This window comes from Enoplosus armatus, chromosome 3 (assembly GCF_043641665.1).
Source record: "Enoplosus armatus isolate fEnoArm2 chromosome 3, fEnoArm2.hap1, whole genome shotgun sequence".
Taxonomy (NCBI): Eukaryota; Metazoa; Chordata; class Actinopteri; order Centrarchiformes; family Enoplosidae; genus Enoplosus; species Enoplosus armatus.
In genome coordinates, this window is record NC_092182.1 from 10,494,087 (window position 1) to 10,513,271 (window position 19,185).

Sequence of the window (19,185 nt, forward strand, 5' to 3'; positions counted from 1 at the left end):
ACCTAATCACTGAGATCTTTTCCTTGTATCTCAGTTGGGCATTTTTGTTTTTGGATGCAGCGCTATATAACTCAGAGCATCTTGGCCAAATGTTTTCTTTGGACCAAAACATGGAAAAACAGACACAAATCATTAACATAAAAAGACTTTCCAGTTCCATTTTCTCCTCGGTCCTGTGGCCTCGCATTGTTGTAGGAGTAAAACCAGGTTGTTTGAGTTTGAGCAAGTCAAAGTCCCCGAGGTGCTGGAGCACAGCGGAGGGCGAGACACTAAACTACACAGTGAGATCACCCTCCTCTTCATGCCCTGGAGATGAGTGACGTGCAGTTTATGAACAATTCACTCGCTGTGAACGAGTCCTTTTAGCAGATCTGAGTGGGAGAGATGATGCGAGTGTTTTGCCACAAAGTTTCAAAGGCTAGTTCTTCAAATCTGAATCTGACCCAGTTTGTTCAAATCCAAAAAGATGTTCAGAGATTCTGAAAAGCACGGACTGAATTTCTGAGCCTTCTTGGAGCATCAACACAGAATACTTCAGCTCTTGATGCCAAAGCACTGCAGTTTATGAAAAGCTGCAGACCCTCAAAGTCCTGCATGACTGTGCAAACCACAGTTGGTAATAATAAACAGGATGGAGAGCAGGAGGGAGAGTATCTGGCAGTGTGAGGAGAGCCACTAATTTTCCACTTTTGGGAAAATTCAGCCTGCAATTAGGGTCAAACATCGCCAGAGACTTGTCATCCATGTTACTTGCATTAGTAATGCATCTGATACTGGTCTGAGCTACAGTCCCTGACCACGGCAGATGTAAAGGAAACACACTGTCAGGAAGAAAACATGAAAAGAGCAGGACAGATGGAGAGGAACCTTCAGAGAGAGTGTCCACGCCTCTGCACGTCTAAGAATGGGATTGAATGGATCAAAGCCGACATCAGACGGGATGCAGAGTGGAATTCTGGGTCGTCTGAGGTCACATATAGGGTCGCTGGGGATGCAGAGAGAGAAATGTGTTTAATGTGTCTATGTGAACAACTTCCTAATAAACCAGTTTCTTTAATTCATTCACCCTGGCCCCTGAACCCTTTATTCAAACTGGGATACTTGTTGAAATAAGAGAAGTCCTTTCAGTTTTACCACTAAACAAATCCTGCTATGCTCAGGTTTCTTATTCAGGATAGGTTTGTATCAAGGTGCAAGGAGGGCTGTTGATCGAGAGATGCAAATTAAATCTGCTCTAACATGCCCAGTGACTCACTCCAACTGGAACTTCAACAAGATCAATTTCAAAACAGTATTTCTCTCTTTCGCCTCATTGATATTTCTATTTCTGTTTTTGATATTAACTCACACTTTATTTTATTCATCCAGTATTGATTCTTAGCTTTATATATCATATATTGTACACTATGATTGTATCTTATATGATTACATGTGACAAATCTTTTTTTTTTTGATTGTTTGCAGAAGTGTATTACATTATGCTGAACATAACATCTGGATGGTGGCACAGTGCTGCGGTGGTTAGCACTGTTGCGTCGCAGCAAGGAGGTTCCTGTGGGTACTAAAGACATGCAAGTGAGTTTAATTGGTGACTCTGAATTGTCCGTAGGTGTGATGGGTTGTCTGTGTGTGTGTCAGCCCTGTGATAGACTGGTAACCTGTACAGGGTGTACCCTGCCTCTCTCCCAATGTATGCTGGGATGGGCTCCAGCAACCTAAACTGAAAAATGACGGCCTTTTAAGGTATAAACGAGGGGGTCGTTCTCATGGTTTCATGGTCTAATTTTAAGGGTTGGGGGTGTTTACCCTACCCAAAACAGTGCATATATAACATCAAAATACCTTAATTAATTTATTATTTATTTATTAACCAACCCCATACTTAGCTACATTAGTGTAAGTAGCATTTCTGTCCACTGATAAACTGATACTGTACCTGCAACCTGCAATAACGGATACAATACAGATTTACATTTGACAGTTATTCTGCAACCCCTTTACCCTCCATCTCGAGCAGTGGAGCAGTACTGATGGATTCATCATGACCTTTCATCACCACACTGCAGGATGCATCCTGCTCCTCCACCGTCACACAGACATCCTCTCTTTCCATCTGATGCTGATGATAATGATACTTTAGCTCTCAGATCTGCAGCACTGACCAGCTCACAGCTACTCCCATCTGAGATGCACGCCTCAGTGTTTATCAAAATAGTAACATCAATCACCAGTGAGCCATACACTGGTGGATTTACAAAAAACAACAGTCAACCCACAGCAGGATACTCTTCCCTCAAAACTATGCAAAAACTTCACATGCCGTCCAGAATGAAACACAGAAAAGCCTCAAATCCTGAACAATCACTCCAAAAACGCTGTAAACATGCCGGCTGGAAAATATAGCAACATAAACCTAATATCCCAGAGTCTAACCATCAGATATAAAAACAATGCTAACAGCAAACACATGAAGTCAAATTCCTCCTGCTTGTCTTGCGGACTTCGTCAGCAGCCCAGACGAAGAGTGGGATAATCACAAGTGAAGGATGGAGGGAGAAAGAGAGGGGGGGAGGGAAGAGAAGGAGAAAAAAAACAGCAGTTTACCTTTAGCCAAATTACAACTACAGAGATGACAGAAGAACACAACCAAATGCATTCACACTTATAAGTTCTCCTGAAGTGATTTCCAGCCTGAAATAAAGTTTGTGTGTCATGGTCTCTAGTCAGGAACTGTGGAAATGACAAATTACTTCCCAGAGTGAAAAAACAAATCCAAATTCTCAAGTGCGAACCATGGCCCTTTTGCGTGCCATAACTGGGCCGTGGAATTTAATCTGGTGTGTTATGGTCATTATGTAGCCTTAAAGTAAAATACTGAGCTCACTCTTTTTGGCTCGCCAAGATACTTGTGCGGCATTTCCCTCTCTTGGGTCTCAAGATTGAGTTTACAGTACGGGGCTGAGGCTAAAAGCACGGTATTGTGATTTTAGTCAGACTGGAACAGCAGAGGTCTCTGAGGGCAAACGCACACATCAGTCATCCTTATTGAAACAGACGTGGACAGGCAACAATGAAAAATCACCTCCTCCTCGCCAGAGTACAGCTCGTCAAGTGTAAAGAGATGATGGGGAAACGTTTCCACTCAAATCGAAGCCATGTTCACGGAGGTGCTGGGTAATGTTCACTTTGTGATGCAGAAGACTGAATAACAGAGAAGTGAGGGAGGTGCAAGCTGACAAAGAGGAACGTTATCGCTGACTTGCACTTGAACGCAGCATTAATATAATGTCAAATGTCAATGTTTGATCTGAATTGCAGATTCTGGCGTTATTACATGCATCATGCGTCTACCTTTGCTCCGTAAAGCTGGGTATCGCCATGAAATCTGGCACACATGACAATCATACCCTCCTCGGGATGACCATCAAGTCACAATTTAATTTTCACTTTATGACTTAATACCTGCTAAACAAATGACACTCCCATCAGCCTCAGCTGTACTTTGTGTTTACTGCTAATTCGCCAATGTTAGCATGCTAACACGCTAAACTAAGATGGTGAACATGGTAAACATTATACCTGCTAAACATCAGCGTGTTGGCATCGTCATTGGTGGAGCATGGAGCGCAGCAGTTGTGCACTCTCTCTTGTTCCCTTGTGATGAATGATGCACAAACCGGCACTTTTTGGCTCAGACAAGCCGTATTTTGGTAACAAGAGAATGATCTTAAGTCTCCCACAGCCAACTTTGTGGAAACAGACTCCAGAAAATACTAAAAAAAGAAATAATATCTCAAACTTCTGCTTAGCAAGTTACAACCACAGAGATTTATATAACAAATTACTGACAACCAACACAATAAAAACATTAGCTGTGGTAACTGAAGGCGTCTTTAAGATAAAACACACATAAAACACATTTTTACCAACAAAAACAAAGTAACTGTAGTATTTTAACAGAGCTTACACATCAACAGACGGTAATCAGAGGTTGGGGCACACACCACACAACAGACTGGTCCCAGTGGGAAAACAGAATAGCAAATAACATAATAGTAAAATATAACTGATAATCAGAAGAAATGGCAGGTGGAACCATTAACTCTACCTATATTAGCATGCTTGAGTTAGCATTTAGCTCACAGCACCACTGCGCAGCCTCACAGAGCCACTTGCATGTCTGTAGACGCTTAGTGTTGTTTTAATGTAACAGGGGTGACTAATTCAAAACACAAAGAGCTGGTCTTGTCTTCTGAAAAGGAAACTCTGGCTCTCCAGGTGCAGTAATTACCTGCAGAAACAAAGGAGTCAGAGAGGGGGTTAGAAAGCTCAAAGGTAGAAACCTCTTCGTGCCGAGCGGTGAATGACAGACAGAGTGAGAGACTAAGTTTTGCTGCTTGAGAAAATATGAAGGAGGGGGGGTATACTGTATTAACCAATCAGATGCTCTGGGATTATCAATACAAAATGAAATGAAACCAGAGCAGCCGAAGACAGTAACAGCATTTGAAAACATAAAACAAGACAAGATAAATAAACCATGTCCACAGATAACCAGGTCTGAAAGGGACCACCGCCGTGCAGTCGTATTGCCTGACATCTGTTTTGCAGCTTGGCTGTGCACCGTGGTTTATGTTGAGAAAGCGGTGTGTGTATATCATCTTTGGCCCGGGTCCATGGGATTTTGACAGTTGGCTGCAGGCAAGGTTGTGTGATGCAAAGGTTTCACAGGGAGAAGAAAGAGCTAACGAGGAGGCAAGATGAGGGCCGCGAAGCTGTCGTCTGCAAAACTATCGCCTTTTGCCCAAGAGGTCAAACGAAATGAGAGAGGAAAGCTTGTAAATGACCCCTTCGTGCTCAGCTTTACTGCAGAGCAACGCTGCAACAGAGTTCCTGACACAAAACAAATGAAATGTGTCTATTTTTTGTTTCTCCTCTCGCCATGCAAACCCTCCCTCCCATTCCCTCAGTTTTATGCCACAGCACCATATGGAAGAGATTTGGTTCAGCTCTCCTGGAAATTGTGTTGAAAATGTCATCTGCCAGGACGAGTCCACGTCTGAAATGGTCCTGTGTTCTTTCTGAAAGTGCTCCGGACGTACACTGGACAAAAGCTTCAGAGGAAGAGGTCAAAACAGGGTCAATTTATTTTGGGGATTTATGTTGCTCTTGAATTTGCACCAGTTCTTTGAAAACGTTTGATTTATTAGCACTGAATCACACTTAACATATTGTGCACTCCAAAAAGCATTGATCATTTCTGACCTGAATACATGGAAAGCAGGAAATGGCACAATTGAGGTTAGAAGCTTTCACTTACAGCTCTCTCAGTAGACGCTTTGTGCTGGTGCTTGGAGACACATTTATTTTAAATATCAGTGTTGCAGATGAAAATTATTTTAGAAAACTTAAATAATGTTACCCTGTTGTGTGCACCTATTCCAGGAAACTGGTTCAAATTGTTACATGAAACTCTTTTCTAGATCTGATTGGACAAGTCTGGAAAAGTCAATGAGGCAAAAGATACGAGCATGAAAACACAAGTCTTTAACACACCCAGAGTGCAAATTGTACATTTGTAGACTGCAACTGAGTTTCATCCCTTTTCCCACTGTAAGGTTTGTGGGGCTGCACATGAAGCTACTTTTACAACAATATTGCCTTTTATTGTTTGGTTTATATGTTGACAGCTTCGTAGATTCAGACGATATGATGACTGCATATTAGGGACCATTTTGTAACTCAAGAAGGCTGTAATCTGTGGAAGTATTACCTTTTATATTGGATTTCCACCAAAAAAGTAAGATACGGTACATGTGCATGTTATGAAGATGAAGTCAACTGTGACAAATAATAACAATGACATAGGAAGTTTTGTAAAAGTTCATTTATTTATAAAAAAAAAAAAAAAGATAACTGACACACAAATGATTATGCTATTGGCAAAGCAAATCAGATGTTTATAGTTCAGAGAAAGAAAAATAATAAGAGAAGTAAATAAAGAAAGTATAATAAAAGCAAACTTTAATTTCTGACACAGAAAAAGCCAATCCCGTACCACGCCAGGCTCACTGGCTAGACTCAATGAGTGCTCAGCACTCTGTTTTCAAATACAAAAAATGACACTTTCATTAAGCACAATTTGCATAAAGGAGAACTTGAATAAATGCATATTTGAATTTAAAGCATCACTGCACGTGGGGATAGCTTCCTGGGTATAAATAGATCAAACAAGTAAATGAAAAGCAGGCAAAGGTAGAAAAGAGTGATGTAACGTAACGTGAGGTCTTGCATCTTTTAAACTTTGGCACAGCTGCTCCTCTGTAACTATACGCTCATAAACACAGTGGGAGCATTATGTGTTTCCTCACACAAGATGTTTAATGCTCACAACTTCTATATTTCATAATTTATTTCACTCATTACAATTAATAACTGTGTAATGTTCATATTACCTCGTCCAAATGTGTACTTGATTTGGAGCATTTTGACGAGAGTATTCCTGAAGTAAGAAACGTAACTAATTCTAATATTTATACAAAGCATAATGTGTCCAGCACAGAAAAAAAGCAAGATATTCAATTTTCAATGCTTTAACATCGTCCACATATTGTTCAACAGTGCGTCCGCCAGCTATGAGCTCTATCCAATGTTTGGAAAATGTTTTGTGCTGCCACTGAATTAAACTTAACAAAAGACAAAGGTGAAGGTTGGGGGCCGAGAGGGGCAACAGCAGCAGTTATTCAGAGAGAACGATCATACTGGACTGAAGGGGAGAAATAAGAGTTGAGGAGACTCAGATGAAGATCGGCTGTGAAACCATTTAAATCCTTTATCTCAGGGGTAGTTAATCCTTCACTTTAGTTCATCTGGGGACACAAAATAGGTCAAGTGAAAGCCCTCCTCTCCCAGCACACACACACACACACACACACACACACACACACAGTTCTGAGAGGTATACAAATGTAAATAGACATGAATGGCCTCTTTGTAGTCTCAATGGCACAGGTCAATTTTACGAGTGACTAAAACAACAGCGTTTTGTTAGATGAACACAAAGGTCACATTTGGTTGTGCAGGTGAAGTTTCTTGAAATGTGTCATGCTCCTTTAGAAATAAGCATATTACTGTAATTAGGTTGAAGACATAGAGAATGAAGTTACAATTAAAGTCCCTCGTGTTACTCTAAATCAATCACCTCTGTCAGTTGTTGCTGCTGTTGCTGCCTCTTCCCTCAGCGTTTCACACACAATCCTTTCAGTTTGCTCTGTCATTGGTGTTTCATAGGGAGCAAAATGTTTGGTTTACACGCAACTAAAGACAAAACTCTAAAATCTATTTTTTTAGCCTCTTGGAGAGGACCTTTTTAAGCGGCCGGCTCCTCTGGTCCTGGGTGGTGTCCTGATCGGGGTGACTTTGGGGCGTCTTGGACTCGTAGAGCTGTTTGAGGCTGAGGGTCTGTTGCTCCTTCGTCGTTTCTCGTTGGGCCTGGCGCAGCTGGCGCTTCATGGTCTTCACCTTCTCCTTCAGGTGGTCGTTGGCTTTCTCCAAGGAGCGCACCTGCTGGGAGAGAGTCCTCACCCTCTCCTCCTCCTCAAACAGAGCCTTCTGCACTGCGGAGCACAATAACTGTGAAGAGAAGAGGAAGCGATACAAGCTTGTTTATTCCAAATTTTCCTCTTGATACATTTGAAATATCTGGAAAAGCATATGATGAAGTGCACTTCAGCGTGTGACCCATTTAAGCACTGAACCGTCAAATTATTGATCAATTACTTTCAGGTTACTTGCAAGTCCCTGCTCGAAGAAGGCCAGTATCAGCTTCTATTGTGTTCCAACTTACTTTCATCGTGCACTGCCTTTTGAATTAAATCATATTTCGAGTTTTATGCCATAACGGCTCATACTAAATACTGGTGTCAGATTTGATATGTTTTTGTAACATTTATGACGTAGCACCTGACAGATCTGCTGGATTTCCTTTGGATAAGTCAAATGAGAGAACACTTCTGGCATGCTCTTTGGGCTGACGACCAGTGCCAACAGCTCGTAAGTCTTTCAGCATATTCCACTGTTTGTGTATGAGGGAGTCTAAAATGAACGTTTTTTTGGCTGCTTGTAGCCTAAAAAGAAAGAAAAGGGAAGGGGGAAAAAGTCAAGAAATTAATCATTAATTATTTTTGGGATTATGCCTTTCTTGCCATGGAACAGTTGGTGGAAATGGTTAAGAGTTACCATGTAACTGTACGCGCTGTTCTTTATGTGCCAGCCAATTTATATAAGCCAAAGGCAACACTGCATCTCCAAGTAGGGACCAAGATAAATCGAAAGGTGAAGAAAATGGTTGCACAGCATGCTCCGTCTGTTTCAGGGAGACACCACCGCGAGATGAAACCCAACGTGCCTGCGAAAACCCGCCACAGACGATCCAAAGACCCGGACCTTTCCTAGGTGAAAAAGAAATGAGCTCCAGCCTCCTCTGACTGCATGCCTGCCTGCCTGCCTGAGTGTGGATTTCCTTCACAGGTCCTAATGCTTCCACATGGGCCAGCGTGAAACACTGATGTACACTCCCTGCCATCAGATAACAACCGCTGAGGGTTTTGAGGAAATGTTAAAAATGTGCTGCTGGCTGCCGGCCCCACATCACTGGTTAGTACATTACCCGCTGTAATATTAGCTGTGGATTTTTCCCATGTGCTCTTACTTATGTCCCATAAGGGATCTGAAAGGGGTATGAAACTTTATAATGGATGAAGTTCACGAGCAGAACAACCAAGTTATGTAAAGCAGAGGGTGTAAAATGGCACACCAGTGTTCTGTGCATTCAGGTATGACTTAAACATAAGACACCTTCGGCTGGTTCCCACGTCCGCATTCACAGTGTTGTTTCAGGCTGAGCTGCAGTGTGGACAGATACTTAGGTAATTGCCCTTGAATCTGGAGCCGAAACTTAGACATACAATATATGTGCATGACATGTGCCTCTGAGAGGAAGACATATTTTGCTAATGATAAGCTTTTGTGCATTATCAATGTGACTTGGACATTAAAATCAGGTGACAGAAAAAGGTACAGGTTAAGTTGTATAATACCCATGCAAAGTAAGGGCAATGGTATTAATACGCACCTTCCTGTAGCACATGTCTGGGACGAAGCTTGATAAATAAGTAAATTGAGTCAAATGTTGCGTAAGCTAGTTACAGACAGAGTCCCAAACAGGACAGAATAACAGATGAAGGAAAGAGGACACAGGCTCAATTAGAGCAGTTATGGGCAGGTAAATGATTATTGTTCACAATGTGTATGTTTTGAAGTTGCAGAGTGGTATAAGCCTTTTGAATTTTAGGTGACATTGCAAATTGCTCCATGAGACCACTGCACTAACAGGAAAAGCAGTCTTTCCTACATTAGTTGTGATATAATGTTTCATAAGCATTAACCAATTATGTGGGCAGACTAAGTATGGGCCAGAGCTCCAGAGCAGCACAGATGAGATATGAGATGGTTTTTTAATATGAATATACACCAGTGGTTATTATGTCTCTCAATCAGGGAAGGCATATCGATGTTATTTATCATATAAAATGCAGCAGTGAGTATTTAAATGGCCTCCAGTCATAAACTTAACAGTGAGCGTTTTAACAGAGTGAATGGAAACAGTAGTATATCAATGAATCATATCTCCATAACGCAGAAGTGAGAGAAAACCACTTCAACAATCCTCTTCCTAAAACTCCTGGGGAAGCTGGTTTTGTTTCTGATATTTTTATTCTGTGACACTCTCAACATTAAAGCGTGTGAAAGGAGATATTGTCATCTATATCTCTGGATCTCAAAAACAACATACATTTTGTTTTATTTACATTAAATACTAATCCAATGTTATTAAGAAAAGAGAAGTGTTATTTCTTTATGGCTGATCGGACAGAATCGGAGAATGTAAAATCGTACTGCTGGCATAGAGATGAAAACTAATCCCAAAACTGACATTCCTTAGGTGATGTCATTAAAGTAATCTTCAGAAGACCTGTTTTTACAGGTTGTGTAGTACCCTCGTGAATTTGACATTAGTATTGCACCTTCATAAGACAGATTCAAAGCAGAATGGTCAAAGCAGCTGGGGCAGGGACATCCTGACTTTTAGACCCTGGTGTGGTACAAGCTCCAAATACACAGATTCCTACATTTCCCACTATGCAACTCTGTTGCTTAGAATCAGAACCAGAATCAGAGTCAGAAATACTTTATTGATCCCCGGGGGGAAATTATACAAATTAGCACTTTCAATAGACCCTCCCCGTCTGGTAAATGCCCACATCTTTCAAACGCCAGATCCCCAGTATTTGACAGGCCCCAAAATGGATCCATGTGGTGCACCGTCAGTACCCAGCAGGCTTTGATCAACTCTGACATCATCCTAACTCAACAGCAACATGGACAAAACAAAAGAGTTTATATTTTATGCAGGGCCGAAGCCTTTAGTGTCATTTCCCATCTCAGAGGAGGCCCGTTTGAAACATTTCTGAGGAAAAACACACGGATGTCTGCACATCTTGGGTACTGGAGAAAAGTTTAGTTAGACCACGTGAACTGAAGCTGAAATCTTGTGAATCTTGTGTATTGGCAGCGTTTGTAGCACTTCAAAACTGTGGGAACCATCCTGCTTGTTAAAATAATGTTTTTATTGCTGATACTGTTTGGAGTTCAGTCTCGAGATGACTACATGCCATTTGATTTACTTTGGTTGACACTGGATTATAACATGTTATCTGTTCTGGTGTGAGTTTAGGTCAGTTGTCCAAACAAATGGTTGCGCAGTACCAGTGAAAACAAAGTCTGTTTTTATTTTGCTGGGAAGAAATCTAATCACCAGAATGATGTAAGAAATCGGCACTGATATCTAAATGTCGCTGTGTAATTATAATCACTGGCCTGACCCAAACGTTTGCTGTTAATGGAAATACAAACCATGTTTTCTTTCTCTTTATGGCAGATTTTATGAGAGCAGTCAGTAAATGATTGGAAACAGACAGAAGAGGACTGACCTAAATAAGGGGGATTGTGCCAAAGGTTTAGATTCATTAAAAGGGATAAAGCAGTGGGGAGTGACTGGAAACCATTTATATACTGACACATGGACGAGATGCCGGAAACTTGACTTAGAGTCAAGGAGCACCAGGTGTTAGTGTTTGCCAATGGTGTTTAGGTAAAAAGCTTATTAGTTCAGGTCATTTTGAAATCTGATGTGCATCAATATGAGTGTTAAAAGAGTAGTGACCTTCAGATGCTCTCACACCACCATCAATCTGACATTGTTCTGTGTAATCCAGGAGCTATTTTGTGATTTAGAGTTGTAATTTATTTACTTTTATGATGTATCCACTTTGCCTGGTTTTACTTTAGTTTGTGATTTTCTACATTTCCATAAATTCCTTTCGGTATCCCCCAGAGGAAAGACATGCATTGTTGCATTGGTTATATAAATAGGCAGAGAGTTAGTTTTTCCAGTCCAAACAACAGTGATCTAAGCCATCCTCTTCACTCAGTATTCTTCTTGTGGCTGTTCTGGTCTACAAAACTTGCATGATTGTCGAGCATCGGTGTAAAACAGCACTTTGTATTTTATTCTGACACCCACACCTGACTTATGTGTTTTGTGAGCTATCAGAAATCATTGTAGTAGCACTGGACACGTCTCCACATTATGTCCCTTAATTCTACGTTTGGGCTCTCGTCTTTTGGGAATAAGAAAATACTAAACAACAAAATGGTTTGCCAAAGAGATGGCAAAAGCAATGTGTTTTAAAGTAGACTGTTCCTTTAAACACAGCCAAAACCTCAGGAAATGTGTGTTTGGTTTCCCATGCATTCAGAACATGTTTAAATTGCCAGTGCCTTCACAGTGTTCCTTTGAAAACAACAGGATGTAATGTTGAATCCTTTATGTGTTCACCACAATACTTCAGGCTTTTGGGGCTCACTCCACTCCTTTTCCCAAATTATTTATGTAGCCACCATGAATACACAACAACTGAATCAAAATAGATGGAGATAGTGTGAGACAGACTCTTCAAAAGAGGCAAACGTCTTATCAACACTAGCAACTGGTTTATGGTGGTGGTTCTGACGGGCTACATACCCGGCTGTCCTCCTGAGCCTCCCACTCCGGCGTGTAGCTGTGGACCTGAGTGCCCGGAGTGCAGTTGGAAAACTGGAAAAGGCTGGCAAACATGCGGTGCATCTCTGCAGTGTCGGGGAAGATGGGGTCCTGGAAGTTCACGCCATGCGGGACAATATTGTAGTTCTCATCCATCCTGCAAGGCAAAAAACGTAGGAAGAGATTGGTACAGCTGTGAACGAAGTGTAAAAACACGGGCAGACACACAGAAGAACAAGAAATTATGTAATCCTAAACCCTTTCAAGTGAAAACAAATGGACAGGTTTTACCTATTTATATAGGATAAATAGGTAAAACCAGACAACAAAGTTGACAGACATGATGTCAATAGTTAATTTAAAGAAAACACATTTACGCAGAATTGTTTACAGACTGTGGTCTATTTTTATGCAAATTCAAGCATTATGTGGATGAGTCAAGCCAGCTAATTACAAACCAAAGGGATTTACGGTGCATGTTGCATATCTTCTCAAGGAAGTCTCGTAGCAGCGTGTTTCCATACATCTGGACTCCATCTCGCATCCCCCGAGGGACATCAAAAGTTTGGTTGTCCCTATCAGAGAACGTGCGTGTGTGTGTGTGTGTGTGTGTGTGTGTGTGTGTGTGTGTGTGTGTGTGGGTATGTGTGCACGTTGCGAGCTGATGTTTTGCTTCAACACAGGAGGTCAAAGGTCAGATGTAAGCGCAGTGACCAGGAGGTCAGAAGGAATTGTGGATCCAGAGGAACTTGTCTGGACTCAATGATGGAAACATAAATAAATAAAACACAAAGAAAAATAAATTGAGCTGCACAATAGTGACATAAAACCTTTTCATTTTTACTGTATTGTAAAAATGTACCACATTTTTCGTACATGTTCCAAAAACGTAATTTTGAATGACAGTTTATGTTTAATCTTCTTTAAGGTTGGTATTCGGTTGTTTTCTTTTGAAAGAGAAGTTTAAAATCTTGAAGTAGTGAGATATAGGCTAATGTTTTTACAGCGAATATGTGACTCAGCCAGAACACTCAATCTGTCTCGTTTAAAGGTCCCGGGGGAGATCCTCGGTTGCATTTTTCTCCATGCTAGGCTCTGATTTGTCCTGTCCTGGGAGCTTATACTCATGATTGATTGGAAAGACTATTTTGGTCTGAGACGGTAGAGTTGGGGCTTAACAGGAAATAGACGTCCACGGAGACTGCGATGAGAACTTTTCAGTTCTGGCTTATTCATACAGTGTCTGGGACTCAGTATCACAGAGTGTCCACAACAACACTCCTTTGAAACACTGATCTGTTTTAGGTTTATGACGGGGAGTCTCGCATTAGCAAGAACGCCAAAGAGCAGGACATGCGAAGACAATTTGTTTAGCCGTATCTCATTTCTTTCAACCAACTGTTGAAGGTTGACTCGAGCCTAAACTATGAATATCAGTTGTTGTGGGGACGATTAATACACCAGATACAAGCTGTTTTTATGCTAAGCTAAGCTAACCCGCCTGCTGGCTGTAGTGTAATATTGAACAGACGAATGTGATAGAGGTATCGATCTTTTCACCGAACTCAGGGCAAAAAAGCAACTTGGGTGCTCGATTTCTGTTGTAATTAGCATGCAATTAGAGCAGGCCACAGGAGCACTAGATAATGTTGCAGTCCTCGGTAGCCGAAAGAGGATAATAAAATGAATCATTACAACATCATTTAATACCCATCTGAACTGTGTTTTTTTCCCATAGGTCTACATCCTTCGCCGGGGGGATTTCCATTATATCCCTGATAAACACTGAAAAATCACTGCTTTGGTTTACTGCAGGAATCATTGCTTCTTAATCATCATCAGGTCTGCACTTTAACAGAGCTCTGTTGTGACTATAGCTGCAGGAGGTTTCCGATGGTGGTCGCCTGGCTGATTACAGGGATAACGTCCGGATGTTTCCACCATCGCAACAGGGGACAGCAAAGTCATCCCTGGAGGTGTGATTAACTAAAACCATCCTAAAAGTCTTTTCGCCGTCATCAGACAAACACAGCAACACGCGATCACACATGTGAGCGTGATTCTGTGCGCATGACGTGTAACATGTGCTATAATGAATACTATTATAGTTGGCCCTGCTGCAGACCCTCACGTGGGGCAGCCAAACATTAAACGTCTGGAATGCTTTTCAATGGCCCCGTCTGAATATCTAACTCTTCATCTATTTGAGAGAAAAAGCAGAATATGAGGGGAAATATAACGTGTCAGCACACGTTCCCTTCATCGAGCGGCAGACTGGTGTGTTTCAGCAGGACAAAAGGTGGTCCCGCCGACCGCTGGCGTGTTGATAACTCTCCTGAGTGAAAATTCTTCGTAGCTTTACCTTCAAGTTTTTGGGAAATGTCTGGCTCAGTAATTACGCTGGCTGGAATGTAATAGACGTTTCCTGAGACATTTAAGAATTAACATGCCACATATGCTTTCTGAAATCTGAGTGGAGAGTTTGGCAGGTTATTAAATGTATTATTAACCTGTAATCGCTGTGGTATCACATGGACGTATACTGATTAAAAGAGAGTATTTGAGGATGGTGCCAGTCCTCTGCTTTTGATTGCAAGTGTTTCCTTACCGACCAGAGGACTGATTGAATCCCCTGAGAGTCTTTCGTGTCAGATCTCTGCACAGGTTCTGAAGAGTTGTTGGTTTTCATTGGAGAGACAGACCAGGCACAGACAGGAGGTGAGGTTCAATCCATGGATTTTATATTACACTCATAAATACATCACTGGGGTGCGTCCTGGTGGACTAACGCTTAAGACACATATGTGATGGCGACATCCCTGGTTCAATTCAACGTCACTCCCCTTATTTTCTGTCACCTTTCAACAGTTCACTATTAAAGGCAACAATTCCCCCCAAAAATCTTGTAATATAAATGCTAAAAAGACATTTCTAAAAATAAATGATATTGAGTCTTAATTGCCTTCTTATAGATCTCCCAATGGTCAACAACCACTTAATTTATAGGACTTCTCTCCTTCAGTTTAAATATTGAACTCTGGTAGATGTGTGCACTGTGTCAGAGAGGTCCCAAGCTCAGAGGGACAAATAGTGGAGCCAACCATGATCTAATTCAAGGGTCTCATTGTGAGACTTGGAGACAGACGGAGGTCCTTGACAGTCGTTTACCTCATGGTCTAATCCGAAATAAATGAAACAACTGTAAAATGTACATTTGAGTTCCTGGTTTTTCACGTTCACATTTAAAAGTGCTTTTTGGATTTAAAGTGCTCTACATTGAATTTCCAGTTTGGATGGATCGGGTGAATCAACTACACTGGATACCACAAGACCATTAGTACGTTAAATTAACATTCAGCTTTGCCAAAGACAACTTACTTACCCCATTGTTTCCCACAGATAGAAACTGAGTATGCAGATTCCTTTCACAATAGGTTATTGTCAAGTCATATTATCACTCATAAACTTTTTTTTTGCCGTTCATGGTAATGCATTCCAACAAAAAGGAGGCAGTCCTGTCTTCTGGCATCTGAGTTCATAAACTGTCCTGACAAAACTTGACAAAGCTGATGCACTCAGTCACACCTCTGCAAGCCTTATCTTTTCTCTGATAGAGAAAATGTGTAATTTACATGCACACAGTGTTTATTCTAAATGATTAAATCACAAAATCATATTCATATGCTTGAAGCCTTACCCTAATATAGGGTAAAAGTATAACAGGGCATTGATCAGTGTGACAAGGCTTAACTGAGACAGCCTACATGAACAGTTTTCTTTGTGATGCATGACGTGGTAGTTGTTTGCTATGAGGACTGACTGAGTCTTAGATCTCACCTTAGAAAGAAGTAGTAGTTGTTGTTTTTGGTGACACTGTAGGAGAAGCAGGGGAAGTAACCCAGGCCGGTGACATTAAACCTGGAGCCGGCGGGGACCTCCAGCATGCTGCCCCACGCCTGGTCGCACAGCAGCTCGATCTCGGCGGAGAAGAACAGGTTGGTGTCGTGCTCCCACTGCAGGTAGTTGTACACGCTGTAAGACTCCTCGTGCAATGCCAGCACCTTGGCAAAGACTATGATCTGCGCCAGCTCGGCACGGCACGCTTCAGTCTGCGGTCTCCAGTCGTGGGGCAGCTGACACCCCCAGCTGCCATCAGGACCGGCCGCTGCCAGAACAAACGCCAAGAAAATCCACATGATCCGACCGAGAGGAGACGACTGCGGGTCAGCGAGGCGGACGATGCTGCTGATGGATGAAAACACAACAAAAAAAAAAGAAAAGGAAAAGAAACGCGGGGCTCTCACAGCATGCACATACCTGCACCAATGCTGACTCAACTGATATCCACAGTAGGTCAATTTAAACAAAGGCTGTGTGCAACAAAACAGCGTGCGGACAGTTCATAACTTCTCGGCTCCCTCCTCCAGCTGCAAAGACCTGCGATCAGTGGATCAGCCCGTTCACACCAGCATCCCCTGCAGACACTGTGCCTCTCACCTTTGAAATGTGACCAGGGCAGAGCAAAAATGGAGTGCGCGTTCAGGCCTGCGTGAGAAAATTAAAGTAAAGTAAAACTTTCTGCAAAATTACAAATCCTCCAGCTCCAAGAGATTAGGTGGCGCTTAATGCAGCAAAAAAAACGTTTTGAAGTCTCTGCAGCAAACAATGAAAGACTAAGGTTAGAATTAAAACGTAGGAAAGATCAGTGGCGCCCTCTAGTGACGATACGCAAGGACACGAGGCCGGCGTTTGAGTTGGTAGTACTTTACTTTCCTTTAGAGATTGTTTCCTGACTATTTCATTGTTAATCGATTATTCTTTAAAGGTATTCCGATAGCACACTCTATCTATTGATCGGCTGTCTCCTATATGAACCAGACAGTCTGCGAGAAAAACTCACAGATGGTCTTAAGGGGAATCTCAGAAAAAAGGCTCCTAAGAGTCAGAATTGAGGTAAAACCGATCCCAGGTCAGTCTTATGGGGCCAGTGGCGCAATGGATAACGCGTCTGACTACGGATCAGAAGATTCTAGGTTCGACTCCTGGCTGGCTCGACTTTTCATCAGAGATACAGTATATCCTAAACATTTACAGTGACTTCCAGTGAGGACCATGGTCTTATGGAGGACGAATAACCACTCAAATATCAGTACATTGATAGATAAAATATGTAAATGTAGAAATAATTAAACAAAAAAATAAAACCATGCTGAAATCCTTTTTTAAAAAAACAAATCAAGAATGGTTGATAATAAATGACATAAATATATGACTTAAATCAATTTTTACATTTTTGTTCACCTGCATGTATTTATATTCTATTATTTTATTTATGCAATTATTTCTTTATTTCTGTATATATAAATATTTTTCATCCTCCATAGAAGTGTGTGCCTCCATGATATCTTGATGTTAATTCAACATTTAGGTTGTTGGCTTTACTTCACCCTGAATACTAAATGGTCTCACTATATAATTATCTGCATTCAGCTTTCTCCACAGGTGCATTGTGGTATGAGTTGTTGTGGCCGAGTGGTTAAGGCGATGGACTAGAAATCCATTGGGGTCTCCCCGCGCAGGTTCAAATCCTGCCGACAACGAGGTGCTGTTTATTCTGTTTAGTACTATAGCTTTCCACATCTGAGAACAAACTCATGTGTTCCACCATGCTATACTGATGGTTCTAATACAGAGAACTTGCTGGTGTACGACACTGCTGACAGTTCCTGTTCACCGGATGCTGTCACACTTTGTTCTACAAGGGACCAACTTTCATGACTTTCAGATCTGCCACTTGCAAAGATTTCTGCATGTGTGTCTTCCTGTAGTGGTGCGTAAACTCCACCCCGTGGGGCTCATGCAGCCGAAACTCTTTGACTCAGCAGGTTTTTCTTATTTTTGAAGAAAGCGATATAAAACCAGGAAGCTCTGAGGAAGTTTTAGTAAACCCGGACCAATGATCCTTTAGAGAACGTGACCTTGCACAACCGAACACACAATTCTGCAGGTAAAAAACACACATGATCAATAAAATATGAAAAAAATAAACACATGGTCATTTCTGTTTAGCTCTTGACATCTGATTTCCTGTCATATTACTATCAGCAGTCAAAACTATGTGAATGATTCAAATCAGTTCTTCGTGAATGTTTCATGTGGTTGACGTGATATTGTGAAAAGAAGTCATCCTTCATTGTTAACATTAAACTGTATGAGAAAACAGTACAATGTAATTTCACCTCTGACCATTATTTACATTGATGTAATCTGTCAGAGATCACATTAATTTGCGTGCAGACTTTTACTGTTTAAACCAACTTTATCCCTCAGATGTAATTTTAATTCATTTGAAACTAAAATTGAAACCCTTAAAAATACTATTCTACCAATCATTGCAAACAAACATTGTAACTTCTCTTGTGAACATTCGGTTTATTAAAGACTAAAACAGGTGGAGTACAAATATAAAGGATGTCCATCATGTGACTACACAGGCAATACATGACAAATAATAAATTCATTGTTGATTTTGGTCTTTTCATGAGATTCCTTGATGATGACGATAATAATAAAAAGATTTTAAAAAATGTTATTATCTTTAAAGGGGTCAAACAGAAAAAAATCAATTGAACAAAGATAAGAACAAAGAACAAAATAACAGAATAAATATATATTTATCTTTTTATATAGGATGGTTGACAGTCCACAGTGTCTCCTTTCCTCTCGTCTCAGCTCCTCTTTTCTCTCTGAAAGACAAACAAAAGACAAGAGGGAGTTACACTTTATAACTTCAACTGAGGTAAACAGAAGAACTATTGATCAATATAAAAACTCTGATAATATCATAGAATAAATGTATATTTATCTTTTTAAATGAGAGGGTTCACAGTGTACACTGTCTCCTTGGCTCGTCTCCGGTCTCGTCTGGTCTTGGTCTGGATCTCTCCTCTCTCTAAAAGACAAATGACACACAAGAAGAGACAATAGTTAATCCACAACTTCAGCCACCAGAAGAATTATTT

The 19,185-nt window shown here is 41.1% G+C and overlaps 1 protein-coding gene and 2 non-coding genes across 3 annotated transcripts; 2 read left to right on the forward strand and 1 right to left on the reverse strand.

The window, feature by feature from the left end:
* Positions 1 to 7,338: 7,338 nt before the first annotated feature.
* Positions 7,339 to 16,359, reverse strand: ccdc3b (coiled-coil domain containing 3b). Its single transcript, XM_070903373.1, has 3 exons — positions 16,001 to 16,359; positions 12,146 to 12,320; positions 7,339 to 7,632 (listed from the first exon to the last, which is right to left on the reverse strand). Exons 1-3 carry the CDS (start codon positions 16,357 to 16,359, stop codon positions 7,339 to 7,341), a joined length of 828 nt encoding a protein of 275 aa, XP_070759474.1.
* A 785-nt stretch (positions 16,360 to 17,144) lies between these two features.
* On the forward strand, positions 17,145 to 17,217 carry trnar-acg (transfer RNA arginine (anticodon ACG)). Its single transcript has one exon. It is a non-coding gene; the product is annotated as a tRNA-Arg (tRNA).
* A 464-nt stretch (positions 17,218 to 17,681) lies between these two features.
* On the forward strand, positions 17,682 to 17,763 carry trnas-aga (transfer RNA serine (anticodon AGA)). The gene has a single exon. It is a non-coding gene; the product is annotated as a tRNA-Ser (tRNA).
* Positions 17,764 to 19,185: the final 1,422 nt, after the last annotated feature.